General features: G+C 41.5%; 5 protein-coding genes across 6 annotated transcripts; 3 read left to right on the top strand and 2 right to left on the bottom strand.

Moving 5' to 3' along the window:
- The first annotated feature begins 549 nt into the window (after nt 1-549).
- Nucleotides 550-2,592, top strand: LOC145711157 (protein dcd1B-like). The gene is made up of 3 exons (XM_081788889.1): nt 550-708; nt 1,345-2,156; nt 2,211-2,592. Exons 1-3 carry the CDS (start codon nt 636-638, stop codon nt 2,568-2,570), a joined length of 1,245 nt encoding a protein of 414 aa, XP_081645015.1. The 5' UTR covers nt 550-635; the 3' UTR covers nt 2,571-2,592.
- Nucleotides 2,593-4,080: 1,488 nt separating this feature from the next.
- LOC145700009 (uncharacterized) lies at nt 4,081-6,577 on the top strand. 2 transcript variants are annotated; one of them, XM_081777280.1, is made up of 9 exons: nt 4,081-4,443; nt 4,605-4,766; nt 4,950-5,186; nt 5,228-5,458; nt 5,502-5,599; nt 5,647-5,752; nt 5,796-5,883; nt 5,926-6,168; nt 6,220-6,577. In XM_081777280.1, exons 3-9 carry the CDS (start codon nt 5,076-5,078, stop codon nt 6,438-6,440), a joined length of 1,098 nt encoding a protein of 365 aa, XP_081633406.1. In that variant the 5' UTR covers nt 4,081-4,443; nt 4,605-4,766; nt 4,950-5,075; the 3' UTR covers nt 6,441-6,577. The 2 variants fall into 2 exon arrangements, with proteins under 2 accessions (XP_081633406.1, XP_081633400.1); XM_081777274.1 differs by having other exon boundaries at nt 6,214-6,577.
- A 126-nt stretch (nt 6,578-6,703) lies between these two features.
- LOC145711163 (uncharacterized) lies at nt 6,704-8,163 on the top strand. Its single transcript, XM_081788895.1, has 7 exons — nt 6,704-6,830; nt 6,935-7,085; nt 7,132-7,276; nt 7,315-7,366; nt 7,485-7,624; nt 7,665-7,819; nt 7,923-8,163. Exons 1-7 carry the CDS (start codon nt 6,785-6,787, stop codon nt 8,050-8,052), a joined length of 819 nt encoding a protein of 272 aa, XP_081645021.1. The 5' UTR covers nt 6,704-6,784; the 3' UTR covers nt 8,053-8,163.
- Nucleotides 8,102-10,121, bottom strand: LOC145711176 (queuine tRNA-ribosyltransferase catalytic subunit 1-like). The gene is given in 6 exon segments (XM_081788907.1): nt 8,102-8,318; nt 8,596-8,811; nt 8,910-9,069; nt 9,215-9,453; nt 9,556-9,903; nt 9,946-10,121. Coding segments are annotated over 6 exon segments (1,314 nt in total). The 5' UTR covers nt 10,121; the 3' UTR covers nt 8,102-8,142.
- Nucleotides 10,122-10,395: 274 nt separating this feature from the next.
- LOC145711148 (conserved oligomeric Golgi complex subunit 7-like) lies at nt 10,396-13,478 on the bottom strand. The gene is made up of 8 exons (XM_081788879.1): nt 13,348-13,478; nt 12,874-12,943; nt 12,027-12,780; nt 11,784-11,985; nt 11,358-11,739; nt 11,060-11,315; nt 10,863-11,021; nt 10,396-10,820 (listed from the first exon to the last, which is right to left on the bottom strand). Exons 1-8 carry the CDS (start codon nt 13,410-13,412, stop codon nt 10,483-10,485), a joined length of 2,226 nt encoding a protein of 741 aa, XP_081645005.1. The 5' UTR covers nt 13,413-13,478; the 3' UTR covers nt 10,396-10,482.
- Nucleotides 13,479-13,734: the final 256 nt, after the last annotated feature.

Raw genomic sequence — 13,734 nt, 5'->3', positions numbered from 1 at the left:
TACTTGACATTTGAGGCACCTTATGGTTTGCGAACAGACATTGACACTAGTGACTGCTGCATAGGCAGCATAGCTTATGATCTGCACCTTGCCAGGTGAAATTAATCAAGAGCTCCTTTTGGAAGATTTCTTGATAAGAAAGTATTGTTTTACTGAGTTCGACTTAAAACTTATTGAGAAATTTTCGTTGAGCATTGAGCACAAGACCAATATGCAGATTTTTCGCATGTTTGGCTTGCTTGAGCGTGATTTAGAGTTGTTTAGCGCAAATCTAAATCGCCTCTCGTCCAGCGCCACAAAACCAAAACGTGGCAACGTGCATCATCTCATCCTCCATAGACATAATAAAAATAATTTAAAACTATCAAAATTACGCAGTTGTTTACGTTTTGATTGAACATCGTCTTTCCAGTCATCCAAGTTGATTTTATTCCAATTCTGAAGGAGAAAACGTTGCAAAATTTGTTTTGAATGTGAAGAATCCCATCTGTTTGATTTCCTTCTGATCGAACGATTCTAGTCTGACCATATTCTGAGATCAGAGTAAAATGAAACTTTTTACATGTCTTCTACCAACAGTAGCTCTTGGAGCGTACTGTAATGGTTCCCCTCAAAAGAATCCTAAGGACAACGAGATGCCCATTTTGTCCGATGAGCCTACTTTCGTAAAGGAAGTTGAGAATGGCCGACTTTATAACGTCAATACGGGTAAGTTTTCAGACGAATTTCAATAAGGATTTCTGAGTGAAATCCTTACCCCCCTTTTTTATCGGCTCATTGGAAAGAGCGTAAAAAGTTATCCTAGATTCGCCCAAAAAGGATGAAATTTCCTTCGAAATGACGTCATGGCACGTGACCAAAATTCAAAAAGTACCAAAACTATGGACGCTCCGCATTTTCGATCCAGTTTAGCCATCAGGGCGTTTGATAGCGGAAAATGATCGTTGCGACGAGAGCTAGGTGTGCATCTTTGTTTCATCCCTCCAAAAATTCTTTCAACTCTTTATCAATAGTACCTGATTTTCATAAAAGGGATGAACTTTTTTTCGAGGGATGAAACCTAAATGCACACCTAGCTCTCGTCGCGACGATCATTTTCATGTATTGCATGTCATGATAGCTCAAGCGACATGAAAATGATAAGCGTCCAAAGTTTGGTACTTTAGTAACTTCCGTCACGTGCTATGACGTCATAAGTTCGAAAATTCTCAAATCTTTCCGACTCATCCAGGGTAATTTTTTACGTTCTTTCCAATGAGCCAATAAAAAAGGGGGGTAAGGATTTCACTCAGAAATCCTTATTGAAATTCTGACAGTATTTCGGATGACATTTATTTCTCTAAGGCAACAATGTCGTAACCATCGCGCACGTTTTTGGTACACCAATGGAAATGGGCAAGGCTCACGGAGAACTTCTCAAAGATACCATTGTTGAATTCATGACAACATTGTTCGAATACCTTCTCAACGAGATCACGGAAGAGATCAACAACCATATTGAACCAAATCTTCCACCGAGTTTTGTTGAAGACATCGCTGAAGGAGGTATTGAATGGGCAATGGACAAGACAATTAACATCACAGCTCCATACACGCCGGATTACTTCAACCAAGAGATCGAAGGCATTGCGCGAGCTACTGGACTTTCTGCTCATCGACTGCAACAGATCCACATGTTTGGTGAAATCACCAAGGGAGCCTGCTCCATGTTCGGAGTCTGGGATGAAGCTTTGGCGTCCGGAAAAGGTCTTCTTCAGGGACGAACGCTCGACTGGGACATGGGCGGACCATTCAGAGACTATCCCCACATTACCGTTTATCATCCATCGGAAGGCTGGGGCAACGACTTCATCAACCTCGGCTGGCCTGGCTGGATCGGCTCTTTAACTGGAATGAACGACCAGTTGATGGGTATTTCAGAGATCGGCGCGCTTTGGGCTGATCATACTTTTGGACACGAGTCTCGACATGGCATTCCATTCACTTACCTTTTGCGAGACATTCTTCAGTGGGACAAGAGCCTTGACGATTCAAAGGCTCGAGTAAAAGGAGCAACGCGAACATGCAACTTGATTCTTGGCGTCGGTGACGGAAAGATCAACGAGTTCAACTCTGTCCGATACAGCTACTCCAAAGCAGATTTCTTTGATGACAAGGTATGAATGCTCTTGTGACTCACACAAGTTTTGAGAGATATTTAACCTGTTTAGACAATGGAACCAGGACCATGGTGTATCGAGGAGACACAGCCCTGCGACTGGCATCCACACATTCAAAACGCAGTCTACCACGGAATGGACTGGAACTGTCCAAATTACAGTCGCCGATTGTCCGAGAGAATCAACGAGCACTGGGGCAATATCTCTCCCGAAAACGCAATTTCAGACATCATCGCTCACACATGCACAGGAGACGTCCACAATGCCGTCTACGACTTGACAAACAATGACTTCTACTTTTCCGTTGCTTCTCCTCACGTATACTCCGGAGTTCCAAGAAACGCTTACGAAAACTCCTACTACAAGCTTGATGCAGATAAGCTTTTTGCTGAAGAGAAACCAAACTTATAAGCTGAGCAATAAATCTGTCTCGTTTTGGATTCAAACAATTGGCTAATTTTTAGAAAAAACTTTGATTATGTAAAACTCGGAGGCTCTTCCGATTCTTTGTTGGTATATATCCGGGTTTTGATTTTGATGAACGCAGATGCTTTTTTGTTGGGAGTAAACGGGCGCCCAAATTACGCGATCATCTAAAATGGAGCTTCAAAGGCTTTAAACTTTGTTGTTGAAATCAAACAAAACTGCTTCGAAAATGGGCTACTGGAACGTTGTTTCTAAAGCTAGGCGCGCTGCGAGAGCCAAAACGTGCACGACTAAATAATCCGATTTTTCTGAAAAACCTAAACCTAAAAAATTAAAAGAAAAGTAAACGCGACGCCCAGTTAGAAAACACACAAATGTTGCGCAAGTACTTGGATGAAAGTTCGCCGCGCGCATTTTGTTTCATGAAAAAATTTATGCGACGAACGACCTCGTAATCTGTCAATGCGAAATTAATATAATTAAAGATTGAGGTAGATTTATTCTATGTCAAATCGTTCATAAAAATGAAAATTTAGAGTCGAATGATGATCAGTTGAGTTCTTCATAATCGTTATCCTACGAGAGTGTGTGTGTACTGATAAAGTCGGAAAGTTAGCGAGAGAACCGACGTTCGCATGGCCCAAGTCGTTGAAGCTCATCCAATGGAATATCCTTCAATGTCCAGTCACCATTTCTTTTCGTATGAGAGCTGTTTGAATCAGGGTAGTAGAAAACCAATTTGCCTGAAATCTATTTTATACCATTGATATTTTTCAATTCTTACCAGAGGATTTGTTGATGAAAATCGTAAAGGGCGTTTCGTTTTTATTCCGGTACTTTCCGTAGACTCTGACATTGCCAAGGTGGTTGACAATTGCAAAGATCGCATTTTCTGTGAAGTAGCGCTTGGCGTCTTCTAATTTACTCCCTGTTTACTTGTTTATCCTAATTTCTTACGAATGATGGTAAACGGGTTCATGGGAGCATTTGTATCTATGGGTGGCTGTATATTTTCCTTCTCTATCTCAACTTGGTCTTGATCGGTTTCGTTATCGGAATGTGACCATACAGAATATTCACTTTCAGTGTCAGATCTGCCATCATCATCAGTACTCCACCCTTCAGACTCAAAAAAAGCTTTCAGATCCGATATCCTGTTTGGAAGTGCTTCTCTCGGTGCCATTGCAGAGTATTCAGAATACGTTCTCTTACTACTAAGTTGCTTTTCAAGCAAAATGTTCTACTGTCGGTATAAGAAACCGGGAAAAGGAATCAACTCATGCGGAAAAAGGGATACACTGTGTCAAAGACAAATATTGTTTTACCCGATTAGCCCCCCAAATAGGATGAAAAGTTTTCTCTTGCAAATATTTAAGGAAAACAAAAAATATTGGGCCGGCAATCCAAGTCAGTCACGTGGTTCAATCAAAATTTTTTGAGGAAATTCAATCAAATTTTATGTTTCATTAAAATCATAGCTTGCAGAAAATTCTGACCCACGTCCAATGTTAACAGTTTATAATTTTTGTTTATATCCAATGACTTGGATTTTCATTATAATGGGACGAAACTTATGATGGCGCCGCCTCATCACAGGGCCCCTGTGGCGCCCCCTGAGCAATTTTTCTCCAAATCGGCTCATTCGGCAAAATTTCCCTTCTTTCCTTGAAATTTTGTATTCCTGCATAAAGAAATTGATTATGGGCATTTTATAACGACGCTAATTAAAACTGATAGAACTGGAGAGAGTCAAAACAAGAGAGTAAGAAGCGCATGAGAAGATATGAAGCTAGCATGCTTCTGGATTTTATTGTTGGAAGCAGTCTTGGCAAATGAAGATTCAGAACTTTATTGCGAGGTAAAATGATGGTTTCTAAGCATTTTGGAGTCTCTACCTTGATTTTTGAATGCGCGAGGTTTTGATTAAAATTTTGAGTATCAACAAAAACACGTGGAACTTTGAAACTTGTTTGTTTTCTCCAGTAAAAGATGACCTTACCTCAATCAGATCAATTTCAGGATTATTTTGAAAACGAAGCTTACCCGCCGCCTTCCAATCTCACCGTTTTTGCTCAACAATTGCAGGACCCAAAAAGTAGCGAGAATCGCTATCGCTGGCCTTGGCTAGTCAGTCTTGGTGGTCGTTGCGTCGGGTCGCTCCTCGGTCCGCGTTTTGTTCTGGTCGGGGTCCAAAACGTTCCCGGAACAAGTCTATTAGATTTATCGGACTCACCCTTCCCCTACCCCTTAGTCACTTGTTTTTCACGTGAAAAGCTGCTCCCCTCTTCCTTTCACAATTTGACAATATAAAATGATTCCACCTGTTTTGGGTAAATATGGGTGCGTTTTTGGACCTTTAGGTAGACGGCCGCTCATTGCTGCCATAATCCGGTCGGACACGAGGTGTATATCGGAAGTCAAGGACGGTATCAGCTCGGATAATTTAGCTTTCCTTTCAATCGTCTTCTGACGTAAACACACTTATGTAAAATGATTGTATTTCATCTTTTTGATACCAGCAAAGGTCCTTGGAGTTCTGAGAAGTCGGTCAGAATCATCGATTTCAGAAGGCATGAAAAATTTAATATAGCAACTCATCAAGTAAGCAGCAACTGAGAAACTCTTATTCATGAGCCTTTTAGTACGATATTTGCCTCTTGCGTCTCGCCCAGCCCGCTGAGATATCCATTTCGTCGTATCCAATTTGCCTGGTTCACCGGAAATCAACGATTATCAAAGAAAACAGCCTGGGCGCGTCTGCTGGTTGGGGAGATTTGAGCCAGTTCGGAACGCCTTCGAAAAAGATCATCGATGATCCGCTAAGAATACAGCCTGTTGAGACTTGTCAGCGAGGATTCCACTTTTTTGATCCGGTAATGTTCAAGTTCATGAACTCGGAAAGACGCTAGAATTAAGGAGAAAACGTTTTGCACTGGTCAAATGATGAGGAGTGGCAAAAGACCAACTTGCACTGGAAGCGGCGGATCGCCATTTGTCATGTGGAACAAGAACAAGTAAGAACGCTGAAATCAAGGAAGAGATTCACTGACATTATTTATAGACCGGTCATCGCTGGATTAACTTCACTTGGGCTCGGTTGCGACATGGGTCGGCCACTTGGTCTTCAGACACAGATTCAACCCTTTGTTGGCTGGCTCGTGAATAAGGTCTGACAAGCTTCTATTTGAGCGGCGCTAAATTTTGATTCAGGCGATTGATATGGGCGCGCAAATGACATCCGGCAAGATGAGGAGCATGGCGAGGAAGATAAATCTCAAAAGCGCGAATAGCATCGATGGTACTGTAAGTCATCAAAAGCTTTATAAAAGTACTTTTTCAGAATCTCCTCGAGCTCAACGCAGAGCTCTGAAAGCACAGCGCCGCGCCATGAAAATGGTCGAAAGAAGAAAAGAACTCGAGAAACGCGAAATGCTCGCTGACCGATTCAAAGAACGAATGCTCCGGCGGAAGAAAGCATTTCTGCCGAAAGATATTCGAAGATTTGTGAAGCTTTCTTTGCAAGAAAAGATATCTTCGAAAGAGTTTTTGAGACCAAATCAAATTGAAAAAATGCGGAGCATTGGTAAGGTTAAACTTTGAAGACAAGGATCTAACTGGAACTATGTAGACTTAGACGCAGATGAAGAAAACATCTGCTCTCCGCAAGGTCTCTCCTCTGTATATACAGACATTGAAGCAATCAAGTGCAGCCACAAACGAGGGAGCTTGCATTGCTCATTCGAATGCCTCATCCCTGGGTATGTGCCTACCGCCAAACTGACCTGCAAAGACAACGTGTGGAAGGAAACATTCACGACAGATACAAACACTATCTGTGGAAGCCCTGAACTTTGAACTTTCTCGATGTCGAGAGACAAGTTTATTTATTTATACAATTCTGTGAAAAAAGCTGTACCATATTGTAAATTTAGCAAGAATCAAGTTTGTACAATTCTCTCCGCAAAAAAATGTTCCATTCCTCACAAAATAAAATAACACCGATGCAAGATGATTTCTTTTGAAAAGAATTGACCAGAAAGATTTAAAAGGAAGTACGTTAGACTTGTGATTAATTGACTGGAAGGTTGTGGCCACGAACAAACAAACTCAAGCGCCTTCCATTATCTGACCCTAGTTAATTCCAAGATTTGTCTTTCTTCACCTTTTTTGTACATTAGAGATTTTACGCTTGAGAAGTTATGAGATTATTGGCACTAGAATTGCTTGTATTGACAAAAGCACAAGGTATCAAGGAGAACAGAAAACGCAGTGTTTTCCATCGCGTTTCTTGTCTATTTTTTTCTTGAAGACACTGTAGCATGCACAAAGTTCTCAATTTTAATTTGAAGGACCTCCTACAGATAAAAAACCACCAGTCTGGTGTCGCCAATGTATGGATCCACTGACGAAGTACGCCGAATATAAAGAAATCAGCTGCGACAGATCGAGTTGCTCCACTACTACTGATAGAACAAATTGCAACGCTGTCAGCCTTTGCGAGTAAGGAAGTGAATGTAGTTGTCAAATAAAAATGCGAGATTTGTAGTGAGGGAGAAGTGTGCTTGGCGAGCTTTGACTTGCAGCCTGGAGATTACAAGACCTTTGAGGATTATGGGTTCATGAATGGAACGCTGACGACGATGAGGATAAAGGCGAAGTTTAGATGTGAGAAATCTGCTGATATCAAAAAGGTTGTAATCGATTCTTTTTCCGCAATAACTGTGTTTAGCTATTTCCCCTATTCAATCCAGAAGTTGAGCGAGTTTGTCGCGTGAATCCAGGTAAAGTTTATATTTGAGAGAAATAAGTATTCTACGAAGAATCAGCAGGAATGTATAATCAATGAAAAAGTTGATAGTCTGGGAATTTCAGCTTTGAGAATGACATAATATTCTTCAGAGGAATGGGTTCATTTTACGCCAAATGGGACGATGTCTTACAAATTTGCTTGTGCATGCGCAGACTCATCATGGGATCACCAAAATGCTTGCAATGCTCAACCGATTTTCGTTGAAGACCTGCAGAGTCTCGCAAGAAAGGTACGCCATGTCAAAATTTCAAAGAAAAACAGCGCTTCAGTATTTGAAAGATCCCGAGTCAGAGAATATCGGAAGAGAAGAACTGATGGTCATGATCGTCATCGCACTTGGATGCGGATTTGTTTTCATCACTTTAGCCTTGATCATCGTTACGATGGTGAAACGAGGTCGATCTAATGATGATGAGTTTGAAAGGTAGGTCCTGCCAGAAGGAGAATTTAGTGCCAAATTAAGACTAATGGCCACTCGATAATAATAATGTCGCTACTGGAAACGTACGACTTACAGTCACATTTAGCTCGATCAATCAAATCAAAGAGGATCCCCAGATAGACTCAGAATTGATAAACGAGAGCTCTCCACTAGCAGCTCCACTTGCTGGAGAAGCTGATCTGACGGTTACAAATACTGAAGACGAAAAGAGCTAGCTCTCGAAGCATGAATTCTAGCCCATTTTTTCTGTGTATATTGCCAAAATTTATTACTATATTTTGAAAGATCCAGAGCGCAACAGAATTCTACAATTTTACAGCATCTTCTTTTCTTTCACTTTCCTTCGGATTCGACTTGAAACTCTTCATATCATGTCTGCTCGATCTTTCTTCCTTGTCCTTCATATTCTTGCCAACAAATTTACTCACATCAATGCCGACCTCGGAAAAGGCATTTGATGCCCATTGCGGAAGTGAGCCGTCTGAAATCGAAATTCAATTTTCAATTTGAGTTGTCAACTTGTACAAAAAGAAAATACCAATAAAATGATTCCCAAATCTTCCCACCCATTCTTATCAGGTATTTAATATGCCCGGGCATTTATTTAATTTGTTTGGGTACCGTAGATAATTTAGAGGTTAAAGTACCATACATGAGAACTTTAAATCGATGCTCATCTGATGCTTATGATGAAATTTAAATGAAATAAAACGGGGTCTTTCCTCTTTGAAATCGAAAACACATTAGCTGCATCTTACCTGAGTAGTTCTTTTCGCAATATGCATAAACCCAACTAGGAAATTGCTCCGCAATGATTGCCTCACGCATTTGCACCATTAGTCGTTTTTGATGCATCAGATTGTGAATCGACAAAATGGAGCTTGCAACCGACTGGCGGGAACGGAATAGAATGTGGAGACCGGCTCTTGTGTAATTTTTGCAACACTCGCAGGGACATCCGGGCTCGACCGGGCTTTTCTGGGTTTCTGACTGTGAATTGAATCAATCAACCAGTCAATCATTGACTATTTGGACGCGAATTCCAGACTTGTAAATCAGAAACCCTGTTCACGAGTGTCAAGCGAGTATTCGCCTCGCTTGATGTCAAGTTCTTTGCCATCAATCAGAAGTGCGTGGCCAAATCGCGCTGTTCGTGTTGGGTACACACAGTCGAACATGTCTACTCCAAGCGAGACCAAAACGATCAGGTCCAAAGCATAGCCTACTCCCATCTTAGAAAAACCATAAAGGAATAGGTAAATGACGAATAATGTCTTCAACAGACCGTTGGCATTAGCGTTGTAAAATGAAACTATTAGTTAAATGCTTGTTCGTCCAAAGGCCAGATGAAAATCCATCTCCAATTAGTTCACTCACACAATATTTCGGCTTATCAACTGGCAAAAGCGGCGCAGAGTTGTGAATAACTCTCCAAAACTCATCCTTCGTCTCTCCGCCGCTCAAGCCACCAATCGCGAATCCAGGCGCCTTCCTCCTCGTCATTTCTTCCGAGCACTTGATCCTCGGTTCTGGATCAAGGCCACCTTGAATAATCGGGAAAATATTTTGATTGACGCCCAATGGCGACTCCAAGCATCGATCTAGCCATCTTTAACCTGGTTTTCCAATTTGCTCAAATATTTAACTTTTTCCCCGCGCGGGAATGAATATGTATCCGGTCGAAATTGCGCTCGACAAAACGTGGAAAACCTAACAACTAACAGATCTTTCCGCAGCTTCTTCAATTCTCGGGCCACGGCCAATTCCAGCGGAAACCACGTCGTCTAGTTGCATAACAATATCGGAATCGATGCATTTTTGAATTCTCATGCTTTCTTCTGGTGTCATCATTAATTTCCTAGTTTGATCGTGAGGATAAGCGAATTCTACTCCCTCTTCCGTCAGAGTAGTCAGATGGACAAGAGAGACCATTTGGAAGCCGCCAGAATCGGTCAAAATATTCCTGTCCCAGCCCATGAACTTATGGACGCCTTCAAATTTGTCGAGAATTTCCGTGCCTGGCTGATGCGCCAGATGATACGTATTTGCCAGAATAATTTCAATATCTGAAACACAATCAACTTCACGATTTCAAAAGCAATCCATACTCATATTTTTCATCTGCTCGACTGTAATCCCCTTCATCGTTCCTTGCGTCCCAACTGGCATGAACACGGGAGTGTGAACTTTTCCCCTGCTCGTTTCAAAAACTCCAGCTCTTGCTTTTGTCGTGGAACATCTTTTAACCTCACTATATTTCAAACACCACTCGGTTCTTGCCATATCTAAAAGCAAATGGCTAGTTATCAGATCAAACCACGATATCATCTTTGGGCAAAGCCAACGATCTCCCGCTGAGAGTCGAATGCGCCCTCTTTTGACAATTTTTGTCATAAAAATAACCGGAATTCACAATAAGCGACTTATTTATGAAATGAAACAGAAATGATTCGTATTTCTAATTCGTCAAAAGCAGCTAATTATCTTCGTAAAATGAGACTCAATTGAATGCTCTTGCTTCTAAAGATTTTGAACAAATAAACGAAATTATTAAATATGAGTTACGTTTATTATTGCACAAGGTAAAATATAAGATGAATAGTTGAACTGAAATAGGCACACCAGGTTGAGAAAACTAAAAGTTTCTATTCTTTTTGACTAAGACTCTTTCGCATCTTGTAAACTTTATCAGCGATAGTCTGTGGCGCAGTAGATGCTAATTGATCTAAATCGTCGTTGCTAGCAGCAAGTAACTGGACAAGAGCTGTCCATTCTTCGGAGATTTCTACTCCGAGAGAGTCACCAACGGATTCAAGGTATCGGAGGTCGCAGACAAGTTGGAGTCGGCCCCATTCGGACAGTTCAGGGATTTTGAAAATTTGCTCCATGAATAACTTGCACGCTCCATGACCAGCATTAGCCAGCCAGGCTCCAGCGCCGTGATGATGCTCGAAAATGTCCTCGTCCGTGTTTTCAGGCGAATCTATAGGCGAAAATTACGATTGAAGGAGAAAAATGAAGTTACCTGGTAGATCTGGAAGATTTTCTGTATACGGAAGCTTGGTGCATGATACCGCGCGTTTTAGATCGGAATTATCGGCTTGCAACGGGTCCAAATGCTGTGGAATTGTCAGAAGAGCGTCTCCTACTTGCGTGATTTCTTCACTCGGGGAGTAGCCGAATTCTACAATAATTAAGAAAACAGATTTCTCTTGAATTTACCTGGAAGAGGCGCTTCTGCTTTGTTCCACAAATCCATGGCCGCTAGTGATTTGAAAGAACATCTGATCGGTACAAAAGCGGTGTCGAAAGCAACATCGGTTGTAAGTTGAGCGAGTCGCGCGAAACTTTCGTTGGAATCGGCAAGAAGAGTCGATGATTTTGAAATGCTCTGGTCGATGAAGCCTTGCAGCTCACCGAAGTTCTTCGGAGCGCAGAGACGAAGAATGTTGAAATTCCAAGGATCTTCTTCGCTTTCCTAAATGTCCGTAAAGCAAATTTTGAGAGGGGAGAAAGGGACCTTGTTCATCATAGAAGCGGACGAAAATCGCTCGATGGCGTACAGTTCTTCGTGGAAAACGCTCTCTAATCGATCAAGTTCTTTTATCCAAGGACCGAATCGCTCGAGCATTTGAAGACTCGTCGCAAAGAACGGCCAAATGTCCTCAGTTTCTTCTTTTCTTGATCTGAGTTTTGCGTCTTCAATGGCTGAAACGGCCCGCTCAGTCAGCTTTTTATGCGCGACGGCGATGGCCTCGGCGAGCATGAGAAGGCCGAGAGAGCCAGTGGACTCTTTACATGTCTCAATGGCGTAATTGTGCATTTCGACAAGATGGCCTGTCGCGTTGCTGATGTTCTCAAGAAGCGCCATGGAATCACCATCCATTCTCAGGTCCGAAACTCTTGAAAACAACTTTATACTATCTTTAAATACCCTTATCTATACCTAGCTGCTAGAGTAGCACTCATCAAATCTTTGAACGCAATGATCGCTGCACCGTAGGGGACCCAAAGGACTTGAACGAAGTTTTGAATGTTGGAAGAAGCGATGGGAGATTTGGAGTTGTCGAGGAAGGATTGCATTTTTTCAACGAATTGCTCCGCAGCGAGACGATGCGCGGAGATTTTCTCCATTGACATCGATGGATCTAAACCAGTTTACCCCCGATTCTCACAGTACGAATCATACCATTTTCATCAATCAAGTCCTTGATCGCTTCCTTTATCGGCAAGTTCTTCAAAATGTCGGCATAGCTCTTGATCAAAATATTTTCTGCGTTTTCTTCTCCGAAAACAGCATTGATAAAGCTCAATTCGCCGGCTGCTTTCTGCACCAAATTTTCATACAGCGTCGTTGTTCGATCAAACTGCTCAGTCAGCTCCCAAGATTCCTTGAACTTCGCTCTGGAGGTCTTGATGTAGTAGCTTTCGAATTGAGAGACGCGGCCGATGCTTGCAAAGTGCTGAATCGTTTCTTTCGCCGCCTGGACATCGTGAGTTTTCGTCGACTGGATCGCTTTGGAACTAAGAGTGGCTTCAAGTCGGTTTTTGAAAGTATCCAAGAGTTTCTGCTTTTCTCCGTAATCTGGCGCGCCTTGAAAGATCAAAATCGACTGGTCCAACTGTGCGATCTTCTCCGCAATCGTCTTCAAATCCTGTTCCGTGAAAGCATTCTCCGCTTCCTGCGTTATTTGAGCCCAGTTGTCGACCTTTTTCAACGACGCTTCAGAACTTTCCACTCGCTCTTTGATCTGGTCAATCGAAAAGAGAACTTGAATGGAAGAATTCGTCTTTTGCTCGACGTCTTCTAGTCCCTCTTTGACTTGGTTCATGTGGCGCTTGAGGAAGTTTGCTTCTTGCCGGACGGTTTCTAGCTCCCGAGCTGCTTTTGGAACTGCTTGAGCGCCTTGCTCAGCTGCTTCTTCGATCGTTTTTGAAATGTCCTAAAAATGGAAATCAATTTAATAAAAAAGGGATATAAAATTGGTGCCCCTTTTAAAAGTCCTTTAGGATGTACCCGTTTAACGAAGACATACCTGAGATACAAGCTGTAGCTTGGTAAGAAGTGACGCGGCATACGTATCCCGCTTCTCTTTTGTAACATCCCTAAAGATCCGGTTATTGTCGTAAAGTTTGATTGTTACAAATCTTATTTCTGTGGGAATGGTAAGTTTAAATATGCTTTTTGCATCAATAACTAAAGAATAATCTCAGAAAAAGTCAATTAAAAACCCCTATATTTTGCTATAAAAATACTTAAAAAAGCCTGGGAAAAGCAGCAATATGCAAAATCAGCATCAGATTCCCAGGCTTGTTATTATTGAAATGAGAAATCTGCCACTCTTAGATTTGAAATCTATAAATAAGGGTTGCTCGATATAAACTTCCACTGGAGCGGAGATCCTAATGGATCGTGTTTTGCCGTATTAGGTCACAGATAAGAAATTTTCTTTAACAAAATTATGAGAAATAATTATAAAATAAATAAAATCATGATTTTCTTGTCTTACTTGAAAGCGGAATTGACCCAAGTCAGCAAATCCCAATTTTCATCCCCAAAACTCGAGAAATCCATCTTCTTCTTTCACTTTCTTTTCTTCGATTTTCTAATTCTTGAAATTCTTCCTTTCCCTTTTTTTTCTCACGCTTTCGATTTTCCTTTGAGCGCAAATAGCAGCCTCGCTCGGGCAGCGCTCCGGGCGAATCACAAAAAAAAAAATGAAAAAAAATGTTGATTTCTAAAAATGGTCGATTTTGACGTCAAAAATTAAGAATGAAATAAAAAAAATTATGAAGAGAAGATGAAATGAAGCACAATCCAGAGGTTACAATGTGAGCGCTAGCCCCCGATATTTGAATACTTTGTTTTCTGATAAACAATTATATGATTCCCTGTT

The sequence above is a fragment of the Oikopleura dioica genome, chromosome 1, assembly GCF_907165135.1.
Source record: "Oikopleura dioica chromosome 1, OKI2018_I68_1.0, whole genome shotgun sequence".
Classification (NCBI taxonomy): Eukaryota; Metazoa; Chordata; class Appendicularia; order Copelata; family Oikopleuridae; genus Oikopleura; species Oikopleura dioica.
The sequence above is the reverse complement of the archived record's forward strand: the minus strand, read 5'-3'. Positions and strand labels throughout refer to the sequence as shown.

Excerpts from the sequence above, each read along its gene's own strand:
- LOC145711157 (XM_081788889.1), top strand. The coding sequence starts at position 636 with ATGCCCATTTTGTCCGATGAGCCTACTTTCGTAAAGGAAGTTGAGAAT. Across the intron at positions 709-1,344 it reads ACTTTATAACGTCAATACGG|GCAACAATGTCGTAACCATC; the intron begins GTAAGTTTTCAG and ends TATTTCTCTAAG. Across the intron at positions 2,157-2,210 it reads CAGATTTCTTTGATGACAAG|ACAATGGAACCAGGACCATG; the intron begins GTATGAATGCTC and ends TAACCTGTTTAG.
- LOC145700009 (XM_081777274.1), top strand. The coding sequence starts at position 5,076 with ATGATTGTATTTCATCTTTTTGATACCAGCAAAGGTCCTTGGAGTTCT. Across the intron at positions 5,459-5,501 it reads GATTCCACTTTTTTGATCCG|GAGAAAACGTTTTGCACTGG; the intron begins GTAATGTTCAAG and ends GCTAGAATTAAG. Across the intron at positions 6,169-6,213 it reads TGAAAAAATGCGGAGCATTG|ACTTAGACGCAGATGAAGAA; the intron begins GTAAGGTTAAAC and ends GGAACTATGTAG.
- LOC145711163 (XM_081788895.1), top strand. The coding sequence starts at position 6,785 with ATGAGATTATTGGCACTAGAATTGCTTGTATTGACAAAAGCACAAG. Across the intron at positions 7,367-7,484 it reads AGTTTGTCGCGTGAATCCAG|AGGAATGGGTTCATTTTACG; the intron begins GTAAAGTTTATA and ends AATATTCTTCAG. Across the intron at positions 7,625-7,664 it reads TGCAGAGTCTCGCAAGAAAG|TATTTGAAAGATCCCGAGTC; the intron begins GTACGCCATGTC and ends ACAGCGCTTCAG.
- LOC145711148 (XM_081788879.1), bottom strand. The coding sequence starts at position 13,412 with ATGGATTTCTCGAGTTTTGGGGATGAAAATTGGGATTTGCTGACTTGG. Across the intron at positions 12,944-13,347 it reads TGGGTCAATTCCGCTTTCAA|GGATGTTACAAAAGAGAAGC; the intron begins GTAAGACAAGAA and ends CCGGATCTTTAG. Across the intron at positions 11,316-11,357 it reads CCGCTTCTATGATGAACAAG|GAAAGCGAAGAAGATCCTTG; the intron begins GTCCCTTTCTCC and ends ACGGACATTTAG.